The sequence below is a fragment of the Leptonychotes weddellii genome, chromosome 4, assembly GCF_054177405.1.
Source record: "Leptonychotes weddellii isolate Sample4059 chromosome 4, ASM5417740v2, whole genome shotgun sequence".
Classification (NCBI taxonomy): Eukaryota; Metazoa; Chordata; class Mammalia; order Carnivora; family Phocidae; genus Leptonychotes; species Leptonychotes weddellii.
In genome coordinates, this window is record NC_138372.1 from 50,793,544 (window position 1) to 50,809,664 (window position 16,121).

The following is a 16,121-nucleotide window of genomic DNA, read 5'->3' on the forward strand; positions in this document are numbered from 1 at the left end:
GTGATTGGCTAAGAGAAATGCCAATTGCCATGTCAGTCCTTAAAATTCATTTTATAAGTTAAAAATTCAACTTTCTAATTGTAGTAGGTTTCATCCCTTCCAAATGTGATCCAACGTCCTGATTTAACAAAAAACCCACATACACAAAATCTAAATCTAAGGGGGAAAAATGAAATATGAACATTATCTTCAGGGTGCACACACAGGTCAGAAAACACATGACGATAAATGGGCTCCTATTTGATTGTTTTCATTACTTTTAAGAAGTGAGCATGAAAATAAAATCTTTATTTTCAGTTATTACCCACCAATAAGAGAAAGTTAGGTTCACAGTTTTAGCTCTTGACACAAAAGTGAACTAGGAGGCAAATTTACATCCATCAGATACAACTAATGGACCAACTTTTTAAAGTTCAGGCTATCTTGAAAGCTTGCAACATACCAGATATTGCTGTATTCTCTAGTGACAGAATGCCAGCAATGGCTGACACTAAGTAGAACTTGTGTTTTTTAATAGGAGGTGTTTTCTCTATGTTGCTAAAAATCAAGGTTTATAAACATGTTACATGTCCAGAAACAAGTTATGATACTTGAAAGTCTAACCACAATGATTTCGGAGCATGTATGTTGCAATCTCAAGAGGGGTCAATAGTCCATATGGACTAAATTAATACTTGCCTCTGGGTAGCAGGTATGTTCGTAAATATAAAATTGTATTAGACATTAGCACCAGTGCAGAACATGCTCAGCATCATAAGATCCAAAACACCAGCACAAAAGTTTATCCATCATTAAAAACCAATTACCTCCTTCCTAAGATGTCAAACTAGCAGGTAACTAGATTAATAAATCTAACCCAAATGAATAACTCTTGTACTGTACAATTTCTCTTTTAGAAGTATATGGGAGAATGATTCAGCTAAATAGAAGACATTTTATGATTTAAGATCTTCAATATTTCAAAACTGGACATTACCATACACAGATAGAAAATACTGAGTGAAAAAAGATCTTTGAAACTATACATGAAAATTCCTTTCCTATTTACTAATAAATGTGGCCTAAGATTTAAAAAAAAAAAAAAAATCCTAGAAAATCTGTGTGTTGACAATTCTCTCCATGTATGTTTTAGTAAGTGGTGATGCTCCCATTCAAGGAATCCATTAACCTAATTTTCTAATGGAGGAAGAAGTAAAAGATACTTATCACTTTCTGTGGAACAGTCATCGATCAAAATTAACAGCAATATAGGAAATTCGGAAACAGTAAGATTTTTTGGTTTATATTTCATGGACGGTGCTGCTGTTCCAACCTTATAAAGTAAAGCTGTCTGCTTTCCAAATTCCAAAAATTAACATACTCCCCCATCTTACCATACAAACCAGTGCCCTTTGGTTTCTTTAGAAAAAGGAAGGATTAAAGGGTTGTTGGTTATGGAAGAACAATTTTGATTTGGGACCTTCCATACACACAAATCATACTGAGTGGCCAGACGCTTATTTTACACAACAGTTTAAATATTCCGCAGTAGCCAAATCAACTTGTTCCACCCACCCTTTGGGGGGGAAAAACCCAACACCCATAAAACTACTTCACTTGATATGATGTTATCAACAATAAAGTAGCTTAAACTTCCACCAGTAAGGTGTCTAGTCTGGTTTTTAAAATGGGAAAGTCACACATTTTAAAAGTAAATATACTTGAAATTGTGAGTCAATTATAAATTTGAACCTAATGAACCATGCAGGAGCAAGGGTTAATAAACCAATGTGCTTTGAATTTGTTCAAGTACTGATATTTCTGTATATAAAGATTTAGCATATATAACAGCTATCATGAGAAGTGAAAAAAGGTTTTCCCCAGAAATGAAAATATTAAAACTAAGTTAAAATACATAAAGTAGTATTAGTATTCCACACAGCATAAAATTTGACAAATCAAAGTTTACATGACCCAGCTGACCATGTGTGAAAATGCAAAGCAGGTATTAAAACTGATATCATGTCCAATATTTAAAACCAGTTTGTAATTGGGAGAACATCTAAATCCTTAATTAAAAAACACAAATGAAGTGAAAGCTTTAAACTGGTACACACTGTTCACACCTATATTTCAAGTTTGGAAATGCATATTTGCAAGCAGCAATACAAAAGTATTCATGAAGAATGCATAATCTCTGAAAATTATGAAAACATCCCTGCTACCAATACATTTCTAAATACAAAACTGACTACCATATTGTTACTTCTGTGTAGCGAGAGAAGTTCATTTTCAAAACAGATAAAATTCAGTCTTTAGGTGTGAATGGTATGAATGACAGTCTTTTTTTTTTTTTTTTTTAAATTCTTAAGTCGTTTGGGATCCTTAAGCATGCAAAACCTCAGATGGGAGGGTCCACAAAGGAACCAGGGTTGTCTTAGGGCATCCAGTTAAGCCAGAGCTGGGAATGCCTCAGGGTCATCTACATCAGGAGCAGAAGCACTTGACTGAAAAAGAAACAAATCGAAATTAACAAATTCTCAAATCTTGGACTGCCAGTGTCTGCATTTACACACATAACTCTAAGATTCTAAGTAAAAACGTGTCAAAGCTTTACTGTTATGGATCAGAACAGGACTATAATTATTTGCAATGAGGCTTGTCCTGAGTGTCTATCAAGACCTATTCCTTAATAACATCATGGGTTTAGTTTTCTAATAAATCACATAAATAGATGCACATGGGATATGTATGTGGATTCTTTGTTTACTATTATTCTCCTCACTTGCAAATAAAAATGGCATCAATTTGAAAGCTGGCTAAGAAACCTATTATGTGATTCATTCATCAATGCTAGAAAGGGACCCAACTGCTATTTACACTCAAAGAATAACAACAAAAACATATTGAAAGATCCATATACACGACATTGACCTTTTAAAAAACCTGATGTTCAGAGGAAGAAAAAGAAATCATCACCCCATTATTATCAACTGTAAAAATCTGTATTAAGCTACCACTAAAATCAAACATTGACGGACTCAATCAAGCAGGTAGGTCCCCAATTTGCATATCAGGTGTTGAGAATTCAGGAGGACATCATTGTTCCCTAGCCAGACCACAAGAGACAATGAACTAACCTAACCCAAAGGTTACTGCTAATACTTAAATAATATCTAGTCATTAACAGCATATACTTGGGCATCAAAAAGATCATAGTGCAAATTTATCAATTACCAGGGCTGCTATAAAAATATTTAAGAACCGGTTTTGTGTCATACGCATTGTACAAGGCATTAAATTATAAAAGTAGGACAAAAATGAACTCAGCTCTCACAATGTAGTAAAAAAGAAAAAAAAGTCAAGAATAAAAAAGTGCCAATCATCATCCAGTTAGTGGCACACAATTATGGACACAAATGCTATACTGAGACCTACAAAAGTAGCAAAGAGTCAAAGCAAAGGAAGTAGACCTCAGCCAAAGCCAAGAGTTAACTTGGTTCCCTGTACCTAAATTTCCTCCCCTATAAAATGGGGATGTCAATGTAGTAACAAGGAATAAATGTCATAGTACATAAAATACTTAGCACAGCACTATGACCAGCACCTGTAAGTACTCAATAAACAGTGATAATATAACTTTACTAGCACTGCTATTCAGTTAAGTGCTTTAAACAAAAATACAGCCTAAAATGTAATTCAAGTTCTTGAAAGTATACCTACTTTTTTTCCCTTCTAATCCTACCCCCAAAAGGACCTAGGATATTGATTTACCAAAAGAGGTCCTCAAATTACTTGAAAAAGTAAAAGAATTCTTAAAATTACCTTGTCAGTTCTGCTGCCACGGTTTGGACGTCCACCACGCCCACGACCACCTCGTCCTCCCCTGCCACCACGTCCTGGGCGGCCAAGGTCTCCAAAATTGATCTCCAGCTGAGACGTTATATCATTTGCTGGCTTCCGGAAATGATGATCCATAACCGAATCTTCAGCATGAGCCTAAAAATTTAAGAGCAGGCCATGGGGTGATTAATAGGAAAGCAACACTGCAAATTTCTAAATATTGAACTTTCTCTTAAAAAGACCAAAAATCTAATCTGCACTTCATGTGAACAAATATATCAATAATAAAAACTGCCAATCTAATACATAAGGCTTGTGATCAGCTATAGTGATCTTAGATGAAGAACCCCTTTCACTTTTCTCTTAACTTTACTAACTACAGTTGATACTGGCAAGTCTTAATTAAAGGTATATAATCAAACAACTCAAGTGGCTGGGCCCCATTTGAAATCTACCAAATCATAATCTTTAGGAATGAAATCTGGTAAGTATATTTTAAATATGTCCTTCAGATTAGATTCCAATATGAACCCCTGATGAAGACTTTTGGATAGGTGGCATGTGAGGTCTCTATTGGTGATAAATAATGAATCACTTTTTAAGTTAGAAAGAACACCCTGGCTCTGTACTCTTATAACAAGTATTACTTGGGAAAATAAATCATGTGTAGGGGCGCTTGGATAGCTCAGTCGTTAAGCATTTGCCTTCCACTCAGGTCATGAACCCTAGGGTCCTGGTATCAAGCCCCGCGTCAGGCTCCCTGCTCCGCGGGAAGCCTGCTTCTCCCTCTCCCACTCTCCCTGCTTGTGTTCCCTCTCTTGCTGGTTCTCTGTCAAATAAATAAATCCTTAAAAAATAAAGGAAAAAAAATCATGTATTAACTTCTCATAATGCTTTTCTGTTCATATGCAACTATTCTGTGTTCTTCCCTATATACTGGAGAAGTACAGATTCAAATGAAACAAAACTTTACATCAGGGAACCTTGAAAAGCCAAACACAAATAAATCCAAGCCTTAATTATAGACCAGTAACCTTAAAGTTAACATGTTTGTGAAATCCAGATCCTCCTTTGTATTTATATATAAGGTACACCACCCCACTCTGAACAAAACAAAACCCAGTTTTACACTGCTTAATTCCTAATTTCTTCCTGTATGTTTGCGATGAATAAATTTTAAAATCTTCTAGTTGATAACTTTTCTTACACTACTTTAAAGTATGTTTTAGTTTTTCTAAATACAGGTATAATCCTTTTCCGAAGGAATAAAGATTTTGTTCTTTCTAAATCTTGTAACACTACATACTGTTAATGACTATCCCTGAAAGTACCAATAAATTTTGTACTTATGTACTTATGTTTTCACCCTTTAATCATCTAATACCCAAATTGTCATTCCTCAGTGCTAGGCCAACCTAACTTAAAGGCAGCAGAAGGTTCTTCTTAAAATAGCAATTTTAAATTAATGTTTAAATGTAAATCCACAAAACCACTAGCAAATTAAAATCAATTACATATACTAATTGTTTAATTTTTAAACGTTTGCTATTGCAAGGCAACAATACCAATTCATTAATTAGAAGCGTTTTCTAAGTTTCTAGAGCACAGAAGCAAAAAAACCTAATCGATACACTACTGAAACACCTCAAAGGTTTTACTACAGTAATATAGAGGAAGTCTGGATGTTCAGGGAACATCCCTTTAAAGGCAGCAAATAAATCTGCAAAGTTTTTTTTTTCTTTTTTCCTAGAGCAGTGAAATGATAATCAGGAAATAAGAGCTCTGGCTTCAGCCCTGTCAATTAACACCTTAATTTAGTTTTCCGTTTCTAAAGTTTCTTATTTCCCCTAACTACTACTTACTTGTTTTGAGGATTAGGATACATAAAAAGAAAGAGCGCTTAAATATACAACAAACTTGAAGACCTATACATATTCAAAGACAAGACCATATATGCCAATAACATCAGATCTAAACAGGTGGCCACATCACAAAGGCAACATGAATCCAAACAAATAAAAGTGGCTTGGTAACAAAAATATCATGGTTTCAAAATTATTCATAACCAATTTCACACTTTAATTTTCAAAAAATTTCTAATCATATATCTTATATAATAATTATTTCTGAAAAGCTCATTGTAAGATTGTATCTAACCTGATGTCTACAAAATGCATAAAGTGACTTCAAGTAACTAATAAATTATGTGAAATACATCAGTATTTTGTGAATGTGTCTTGTTCTGGAGAAAAGTTCTGTCAAGACCCCAAAAGAGTTACAGGTAATTGTGTCAAAGGTGCCTAAATAAATCTTTTTCATATTAACCGAAGCAATTTAATCATTAGTATAAATTAACAATCTCTCCAAGATGAATGTTCATGGTTTCTTTAATCAGGAATACTTTGTTTAACCCAGATACACAACTTTATCTGAATGAATTACCAAAAAAATAAGCAGAAGCATTCAAATGAAGCAAAATATTTTTTTCCCACAGGACTTGGCACTTAAGACAATGTCCCCATTTATATTATTTTATGGAGTGAATGTTGTTTAAAAAAACAATCTATAAACCTAGAATGATATTTAAGTCTCTTCAACCTTGATTTTATTTCAAAATGTCCCAAGTTTGTGTCACAGCTATTTAAGAAAATTAACATGCAATAGCTCATTGAATCTTTTTATTACAGGTTGCCTTAATAACATTTGAATTTAACTTTATGACTAAAATCTCATACTTGCACAAGCCCTAAATGATGTAGCAGTGAGCCATTCCTCTAACAACCTGCCCCAGGGACTGTTACCAAATCAAAACCACCAACGTATCTTTTTCAAATATTTTCATTAGTAAATTAATTTGCTGGTTCTTATAAGACATCAGTCCTCAGAAAGGACAGCATCATTTATTGAAGAGTCTTGATCATTACAAATGACAAAGGCAGAGAGTTTGAAAAATTGAATACTGATGAAGCCACTCTTTTAGCTTAAACCACATGAAAATGCAAATCTTTCAACTGATTCACTGTTAGGCACGATTTTTAAAAAATATTACCACAACTTTGAAAAGACCTACCTTAAATACTAGTAAATGTATTATATACAACTGACTGCTTTCTAGAAAAAACAACAAAACCACATTAAATATATTGTGGATTGACTGACGGACTACCTTTCTTGAAATATATGGTAATGCAGTTTATTTTCCTTTCTGAACAGTTTATCTACCCCAAATGATCTTATGCAAGTAAAGCTTTCATTTTTTATGAACTATCCATGTGATATTTTAAAACAGGAAGTATAAATATAATTCAATACACATCTGAACATTTTCAAACACCCCAAAACTTAATTTTACCTCTTCACTCTTTGACTTATGAAGAACAAATCCCTTCTTCCACTGCCCATCAGCACCTTCATTTGGTTTTCGGATATTAAATTCTACTTTTGCCCGGTCCTTATTTTGAATAGCTTTCCACTCATCCAAAGTCATTTCTTTTGGACCCTCTTCCTTTACTTCTTCAACTTCGTTCTCCCTGTGAAAATATATTTGTTTTATAGCTGGTAAGGGGTTGATAAAATCATAACTTATGATTATAAGAAGTTAATATTGGCTTATTGGTAATCTTTAAGAGATTATCCAAGGACAAGAGGATCCTAGTCTTCTGTCACCCAATGGTTAACACATAACTTGGTGGAGGCTAGGAATTCAGTGTTTATTCAATTAGTGAAAGCATGGATAACTGAGAAATAATACAATTCAACTTCATAAACTATGAAATCAACTATCAGTAATAACAACCTTGAACTGTCTTTACCCAAAATACAGATTTCTTAAAACTATACTGCTTTAAAATCATACCCTTATGTGATTAAAATATTTAACCTAGCTTCTCCTAAAACACACTTTTAATTTCCCACAATGTAGGACTTATAACAAAAATAAAGGCAGTCATCTAGGATGCCTGTGAACAACCAAAATTCATATTCTAGAATATGAAAGAACTATTCCTCTTTTATCAACACTCAATGGCAAAACAATTTTAAAAGCCAAGTTGCCACAAATCCAAAATCCTGTGTACTCCAAATTTTCAAAGCAGCCTGTATATGGACAGGAAACTGCGGTTCCACTAGTATTGGAACCCTCCACAAAACACACAGCTTCAATACTTAATATGAAATTAGTTATTTCCAAATACAATTCTCAGGATGTAACGGTTATATAAATCCTTTTCCCTTTTTATAAAAACAAAGCATGGGCCTAAGAATCCATTATTTTGGTCTAATCTCAACTTGCAATTGTCACCAAACAAGTTGTTTGCTATTTTGGGAGACCTGCTTCCTTCCAAAGATAGCAGGTGATTCAATTAGCCTTAGAGCTCAAATATCTCCCTTCCATGCTACTCCTCACTGTTGACAAATCCTTATCTTAAAACTGCCTATACCAAGTTTACATTTAATTAATGAGATCTTGGCTATCAAGTCCAACTCTGTCACTTTACAAATGAAAAAACGGAGGATCAAGAAAAGATCCTAGTTATTCCCAAGTCATGACACAGCCAAGAATAGAACTTACCATACCTTTACCATGTCATGAAACCCCAACACCTACCTTCAAAGGTTGTTTTGAGGATCAAATGGAACAAAATAAAAGTTCTGGGAACTATGTATTAAGGGAGTTAATCAAAGTTCAGCCTGTGCTTCTTAAATTTGTATTTCCACATGCAAGATTTAATGCTATATTCAGATTCCCCCTACTCTGGAGTAACACTAGAGACTGCTCTCATGTCATCATCTTGATCTTCTTTAGCCCAAATATCCCCAATTTCATTCCTGGGTCCCGAGAGAAGGATTTGTTTGCAGTATGTTGTCAATACATCATTTCTTCTGATAAACAGTTATAATCTTTGCAGATCACTCTTAAGGTGATTTAAACATGGGCTCTTATTAAAGGAACAGTTGTGCTGGGCGTTGTGAAATACTTGTTACTTTAAGGTTCATTTCAGTCGCCCATCATAATTTGTTTACCACTCAAAATTCTAACTTCATATTACCCCAAGTTTAACATATCACTTAATACCATGTATTTTTATCTAATAGTAAATCAATTGTTACTCCTTCTTCCAACAAACCTATGGAGTATGTTATTACCAATAGTGGTTCACTGTAGGAGCAATTCTTGGAGAAAAAGCAGAAAAGCATCCCCTCCCTGATTTAAATAAGCTCTGATTAAGAATTACAAACCCTAAATAATTGGTAATTTAAGACCTTAAACCACAATACTGTAAGCAATGGCCGGCATATAACTTCTGCTTGGGTTGATGGAAACTAATAAAGGAAGGCATTAAATTATTTCTACCAGCGTTAACTCGTATATTTATAATTCCTCCATCCTTGAATGAAAACTTCAAAACCAAATCTTATACCTAAAAACTCAGAAAATGAAAAGGATTAAGAAAGCCAGTGAATTAATAACATATTCTGGCCCTTGCTCTCCTCATACATTTTAAAATAAGCCAATAAGGCTATGTTCCAATTCTATGTTGATGGAAAAAGAAAAAAACTTCAGAGAAATTAATTTTAAAATGGTCACATTTTCTACTTTTAAACTGTCTCGGAATAAAATTTATATAGTTAAGAGTCCAAAGTACTTTGAACTATGTGTTCTAAATTCTCTCTCTTCTGATAACCATTTGGTCAAATTTTTAGAAACCCCCAACTTTAGCTTCCAGTTCCCACCTATTCAATGTCTCTGGACAACTATCATCACCAGGATTATTCATTACAACTTCTCTACCAAATAAGATATAGCTAAGTAAAATAATGCAGGACATCTTATTCCTTTTCTCCATTCTCAAGTTAAATAGTTAATTTTTGTTCTTAAGGTAAACAGGTATTGGTAAAATAATGTATTTTCCTTATCTTTTCAAAGATGACAATGATAATTTCAAATAAAAATAACCATTTCTATTTTTTAAACCATTATAGCCTAATATATGAATGTGTAAAACACTCTCCTAAATAGAAACTATTTGAGGAATTGGGGTACAAGTCTCCTATCAAAAACCATCACATAATAGCATTAAACCTATACGTTATTTTCTCCGTAGAAACCCAGATTCCTTCCAATGCTGTGTCATCACCACCGTACATAAAACCACTTACTTATTTTCAGTGTCTGCAACTGGATGTTCTTCACCTTCAGGTGTTTCCTCAGTCACATTTGATTGATCCAAGTCACTGCAATTATAAGATATTTGTTTCTGAATGTATTTTGGGGACTCTCTAAGGAAAAAAGAAAAAGAGAAGCATCTAGGTCCATTTACATGTAGCTTAAGGATTCTTTAAACAGTTTTAAAATCTTCACATTCTAAGAGTCTTTTCTTACTAAATTTACTTTCTAGTAGACGTCCAAGAGAAAATAATTCAAAAATGCATACTGATCCAAGTTATATTTCAAGTACTTTATTCCAAAAGTAGCAGGACAGAGTAGCTTGCTTTAAGACAAAGCTTCACCAGCCTTTCAAATTTTTGTAATGACCACAAGGATCAAGAGCTACAACAGGAACTATTAAAGACACACAGAAAATCAGAATACCCAAATAACTTAAATGTAGGGTTTCAGGAAAAGTTACATAACCATATGAAAAGAAAAACTAACATCACATTTATTTAAATATAGAAAAATTGGTCATGTGACATACTGTACTCAAACATATCCAACAAGATACTGTAAGGAAGTAGCTCTGAGATGAGAGCCTCTGTTCTTGTCCTAGGGACAAGTAAAATTTAATATTATGGATAAAACTCTAATAAAGCATAAAATCTTATTTAAATATTATTTTTAAAAAACAGAATACCAACGTTAATTCATCTTTGACAGTTCCCCAGTTGTGAGATCCGCTACCTCCACGTTTGTCCTCATGCTTCAGGCCACTGTAATGTGAAAAAGAACTAACAAAACTGAGTTAACATAATACTCTTTAATTCTAGAAATTCAAATTTTGTTTTATTAAAGAAGTAGATTCACATGTAAAAATACAATAAAAACCAATATAAGACTTACGATCTATCACTTCCACTATGCCTATCAAATTCACGTTTGCCACGAGAATCAAATCCGTCTCCTCGGCCCATTCCACGTCCACGGCCTCCTCGACCTCTTCCAAGACCACCACGGCCTCGGATAGGCCGGTCAATAATCGGTCTACAACAAATAAAAAATATTATATACTTCCAAGGTTTCCAGGAAAAAAAGGGGGGGGAATGCATCCAAAGGCTCAAATGTAAAAACATATTTACTGGCTAATAATTCAATGGCTAAGTAAACACACGTTTTAGAAAATTCAGGAACAGTCTACTTCTAAACACGTAAAAGAAACCCGAACCAGGAAGCTCCCCCCAAAACAAGAAAATTATTTTTGCTTTCTCTAAAACTTTACCACTAGTGCCTATACTTTTTTCATGATTATTCATATTATAATCCAGTAAAACCACTACACCTTACCAATACACTTCTAAATTAAACATATCTAACATGCATAATGAGTAAATAAACGCATATAACATGCATAATATGAATAATCTGTTTTGCTATAAACAATTACCCAACAGAACTTTCCTGCTAACATCTAGGGATGCCAAGGAAAAGAAACTGTCCATCGATTCAACTGAAGTGTTTCATTACCAGAAATCCAAGACTGAACACTAAAAATTGTTACCAAAATGTTCATAGTAGACCATGAATACACTCGTATTTCTGATAAATGTAACCAGCCACACTGCTACCTGGCAAATTATGCCCAATTTATAGCCTTGTATTAAGATATGACTCTTAAACTGACAAAACATTAAGAGATTTAAAAAAAAACCTTGCCTATCAACTGAAAATTCTCCTCCTTCACCCTTTTCTTCAAGTGGCTTTTCAAATCGTCGTTCACGAGGTGGTCGCCTTTCTGGTCTCCTATCAATTATTTTCCCTTCACCCTGCAGCTGTTGATCAGGTCTTCTTCCAACACGTCTTATTCCTGAAATGATAAATAACCTGCATAAGCAAATTATTTTTTGCAACACAAAAAAATTGGCAGAATACTGAAAGACCAAAAAAAAAAAGCTGCTATTCTTTCAATCCAGTAACTAGCACTTGCTGCTGAAGGGGGCAAAAACTGGGCATCTCTATAAAGTGTAACAAAGTACCTGAGAAATTCCTATTTAAAGAACCATAAAGGTTTCAAACTTCTATTTAGTTTGCCAAATTATGCCTCCCCCAAGAAGCAGTCTCTGTAACTGACTTGAAAGTCATCTGGGTAGCCATCATTCCTCTTTTCAAAATGCCACAGTCTCTTAATTTAAAATTCTAACTTTTAAGAAATTTTAGGCATGCTACATTTTGGCTTTAAAAATACCAAAAAGATTAACACCAGTAGCCATTCATTAATAACACCCAAGCAAATCAACACACTCACCAGATAAGGGCCCTCAAAAAAATAGTGAAGACCACACTATTTTACATGATCTGGAGAAAATAAAACTACAGTAGAGTAAAAAGAATGATAGTTTTATAAATCACAAAACTGAAAGGAAAAGAGCATTGAGGATTACATCTCCATAGTTTCAAACAACTAATTAACCAGAAAAAAGTATTTTCCTCAATTAGTTTTTGTATATGTAGTCACATATGTATCCATCCATATCCATACACACACAGACTAAAAAAAAAAAACCATACTGCTATGCAACCACTAGGAAATAGTCCAGTTGTTTTACTATAAATGGATAGGTTTTTTTTTTTGCCTTAACACATATCTTTGTTTCCAAAGAATCTTTAAAAACCACACACACCCCTTTAAAAACTGTATTTAAGAAATAGAAACTTGTGGCACTAAGTGATGGCTGAAGCATTTACTGATTTCTCCCTGTATTACTTTTTTCCTGCTAGTGTCTGAGGCCCACAAAGGCAACCAGTATGCATTACTGGCCTTAAGGATAAGTAGATAAATTCATGACTGGAAAATTTCGGGTATGCTCTAATTCCCAAACCATAATTTCTGACAAAGTTGAAAAAAAAAAGCTGAGGAATTGGGTTTTATAACAAGATCTTAAACTGATTCAATGATTCTAACAAAGTGACCCACCACCAGGATGCACCCCATCATTCAGTTGCTTGTAACTAAAGTCAAATAGTAAATACCAAACTCATAAATGAAATTTTAAGGTCCATGCCAAATAAACTCTCAGGATAGACCACAAATGTTAGATCTTAAGGCATCTTAAACAAATGTTGTCACAGGTATAGTATACTGGGGCGGAGCTATGGAACCAGTCCTTATAATAATGATATCCAAGCCAAACACACCCAAATGTGAACAATGGCTTCCTTCCCCACCCAATATTCATTATGCTTACAGAGCCTAAAAAATTTGCTAAATAAATTCACCCAATGACTGACATTTAAAAATTCAAGCTTCTCTTAATCTAGTTACCTGTACTTGCAAACTCACTTGATTTTCAGTAGATTCCAGGCTTTGAATAAAAAAATTTTAAAAACACCTTGGTCTACACTGTTAGTGAAGTTCTGCGGTGTCAGTTCTCAAATTCTTCAAATGAACAAAAGACAAGCTACAAAACTCCTTTAATATTAAATACATGTATCTAAGGTATGTCTAGTATTTGCCAGCACCTACATCCAAAGGCAAAGAACACATAATCAGGTAGCAATTCTTCCCACTACAAGAGGTAGGGAGACTTTCCACGTCTCTATGTCTCCAATGCCCAGAACATCAACCGACAGGTAGTAGAATCTAAAAATGAAATCTTTCTCATTCAACCTTTTTCCATATTTATTAGCTTATGTTTTATGCAATTTAAGGTTAAGAGTGCTATGTATTGCTGATCTAAAGATGGTGACAGCTAATATGGAAGTTCTCCCAAGTAAAGAGTACTGAATGTTGAACTCTGTCCTGGTTATAAATTTATGAAATAATTCCCCACCTGTACAACTTAAAATACTAGGTTCCAAGTTAAAAGCTTACCTCCTCAAATATGGGCTTTATGATCAAAACAACTGAGGGGTTTAAACCAGGCTTCATGCTTTGAGCATTAAAAATGGGTGAAACACATCTACCTGGTACACTTTAGATTTATACATTAGATTCAATTTTTTCATGCACTTTTTTGGATTAGTGAGATCAAGGAGGTAAAATTGAACAGAAATAATAACACAGGCCCGTGTTCCTTAATGCAGAAATTAAATAATTATTCAACTGTGCTACAGGTTGCTTTAAAACTTAAGATGACTGAATAGATATTTGGTCTAAACGATGTATACAGGGCTTTCCAACACTCCCACCTTGTCCTTCTCCCCAACCTGTAATTTTAATACAAGAATTCTTTTGTTTTATTCACCACATAGGTTCTTCATTCCAAGCATCACAGAAGTTCTCTATTTAAAAAAAAAAATCCTAAACCAAAACCTAGCACCATTGCTGTGATTTTTAAAATTAGCTGAATGCTACGGAATTCAACGAAAACTAATGAGAAACACTTTTTTCAGGAGCACGTGGCCGTATAGGCTAATTTCAACTTTCAACATAAAAAGGCAACTTTATAAAGATCCACTCTTAGGGTCCTACACCTACTTGCTACTGATTCACGTACACTTTTTATCCTCAACTGTTCAGCTTTTTCGTCCACCACAAAAGACAAAACAGTAGTAAGAAAATGCAAAAAATCAACCTCAAGACAATCCTGTGAAGTTTACAGTGACCTCTGGAAGCAACTATTCCCCAATGAATCCCGACCATGCTTCACGCACATGTGGAGAAAAAGCTACACTCAAAAGAGCTCTGCTGTGGCAAAAGTTGTGACAGCCTCTGCACTCAATTCACCACGAGGCCCAAGCCGAGCCACCACTTGAAATACTGAGTGCGGGGTGGGGGGGGGGGTGTCGGGAGAGAGAACGACCCTCAGGATTTCCCGCAATAACTAGTCTTCGTTCAGAACTCCCGCTTCTGCTTACTACTGTGTAACCAAATTTCTCTTCTCAAAAGCTTAATTCACTCCAGCAAGTTAGTAGTTTTTAATATTTGAAGTGATGAGGGGGGACAATAAGGCACCTGAAACAGTAGCTCACTCCACAGAACCTCGAACTAGCTCAGGTGCAATCTCCGACCCCCAGCTTTTCAGTGGGGGTACTCCGCGCCATCGTGGGACAAGATGGCAGGAGAAGCCAACCGCACCTCAAAGCAGCACGCCGAGGGAGAGCTCTGAACAGGAAGAAGCTGTTACCCCGTAACTACAAAAGCTTCAGTAAGTGGCCAGCCTCCCCGAACCTCGGTCCACGCGCTTGCCCGCCAAGGAATCCGGCGGGAAGGCAACAGCCTCCCAGGACTGCGAACACGCTCGAGGAGCGGCTTATCTCTGGAGCACGCTCCCCCGCTCAGGACCTGAGGCGGGAAGGGGGTGGCTCCAGGATCCTTGCAGGTGGTTTCAACTTGGGGCTACCACGCTCCCAGCACCTTCGCGGGACCTGGCTTTTGTCGTGTGAGGGAAACGTGAGGAAATCGGAGGCAAACTCTCCCGCGGACCCTCGGAAGTCCAGAAGCAAGTGGTAGCCTTAAGTCCCCTCGCTCCTTCCCTCCATCCCGGGTCTCCCCCACCTCCTACCACAGCTTTACCTTCTTTCTTAAGCGCCACGGGCGGCTGCGTCTCCTCTTTCTTGTCAGCCACGCCAATGCTGGGAGGCAGCGGGTTCTTGCGGTCTTTCTGGGACTCTTTACGCAGCTGTTTGCCTGCCGCGGTGGAGTTGGTCTGGGCTGCGGCCTGAGCTGCGCTCTTGGCCCCAGGGCCCCCAACGCCGCCCCCGCCGGCTTCTTTTTTCTTGTTTTCTGCTGCCTTCAACACCTCAAAGGGGTCCGATTCGTCGTCAAATAACTGGTCGAATCGGTTGGTGACCACGCAGCCGAAGCCTTCCTGTAAGTGCCCAGGCATGATGGTGGCTCGCCGGCGCGTTCCTCCACGGATTGCAGCGGGCCGCGCCGAGCCAAGAGCGCCTGCTTCAGCTCTTCCCACAAGATGGCCGGGCCGAGAGAGGGGGGTCGTCTTCTCTTCCGGCGCCAGGCACACATCCGGGAGCGGCCAGCGCCGCACGGCACTATGGGGTATGTAGGCCAAAGTCGCTTCTCTTGAGGCGTCTCCCGGCGCCAAGACTACAATTCCCAGAAGGCACGGCGTGACAACTCTTCGCGCGCGCCTAAGAGGCGGGACCCCACGGAGAGAGTGGAGCGTGCGAGCGGAGGGCGGGGAAG

At 36.4% G+C, this 16,121-nt stretch overlaps 1 protein-coding gene across 4 annotated transcripts; it reads right to left on the reverse strand.

Moving 5' to 3' along the window:
* Nucleotides 1-267: 267 nt before the first annotated feature.
* Nucleotides 268-15,916, reverse strand: SERBP1 (SERPINE1 mRNA binding protein 1). Of its 4 annotated transcripts, none has more exons than XM_006735425.3 (8): nucleotides 15,492-15,916; nucleotides 11,693-11,843; nucleotides 10,883-11,023; nucleotides 10,681-10,752; nucleotides 9,982-10,101; nucleotides 7,175-7,352; nucleotides 3,805-3,978; nucleotides 268-2,486 (listed from the first exon to the last, which is right to left on the reverse strand). In XM_006735425.3, the coding sequence occupies exons 1-8, from the start codon at nucleotides 15,802-15,804 to the stop codon at nucleotides 2,430-2,432; spliced, it is 1,206 nt and encodes a 401-aa protein (XP_006735488.1). In that variant the 5' UTR covers nucleotides 15,805-15,916; the 3' UTR covers nucleotides 268-2,429. The 4 variants fall into 4 exon arrangements, with proteins under 4 accessions (XP_006735488.1, XP_006735487.1, XP_006735490.1 ...); XM_006735424.3 differs by having other exon boundaries at nucleotides 10,681-10,770; nucleotides 15,492-15,915; XM_006735427.3 differs by having other exon boundaries at nucleotides 9,982-10,056; nucleotides 15,492-15,914.
* Nucleotides 15,917-16,121: the final 205 nt, after the last annotated feature.